Source organism: Eimeria mitis, genomic scaffold (assembly GCF_000499745.2).
Source record: "Eimeria mitis Houghton genomic scaffold, Emh_scaff3177, whole genome shotgun sequence".
Taxonomy (NCBI): Eukaryota; Apicomplexa; class Conoidasida; order Eucoccidiorida; family Eimeriidae; genus Eimeria; species Eimeria mitis.
In genome coordinates, this window is record NW_013571519.1 from 853 (window position 1) to 1,104 (window position 252).

At 59.5% G+C, this 252-nt stretch overlaps 1 protein-coding gene across 1 annotated transcript in view; it reads left to right on the plus strand.

Moving 5' to 3' along the window:
* Positions 1 to 252, plus strand: part of EMH_0062960 (zinc finger (C3HC4 RING finger) protein, putative) — a gene marked incomplete at both ends in the record, with an annotated part of 2,340 nt that overhangs the window by 809 nt on the left and 1,279 nt on the right. The window contains one exon of the mRNA XM_013498090.1: positions 58 to 250. Within this exon, the coding sequence (XP_013353544.1) occupies positions 58 to 250 (193 nt within the window). The remainder of the gene's footprint in view (positions 1 to 57; positions 251 to 252) is intronic.

Genomic DNA, 252 nt, shown 5'->3' on the forward strand with positions numbered 1-252 from the left:
CACCCAGCCAGTGCTCCCGCATCGCAGCAGCAGCTGCCGCGTTTCTATGACGTAGAGACGAGAGAACTGCTGCTGCAGCAGCAGCAGCAGCAGCAGCAGCAGCAGCAGCAGCATTTCTATTACACTAGCTCAGCAGCAACACATAGAATGGCTTCATACCCACCCCCTACCAGCAGCAGCAGCAGCAGCAGCAGGATACAGAACAGCAGCAGCAGCAGCAGCTGCTGCTGCTGCTGCACCCCTGCGGCAGCA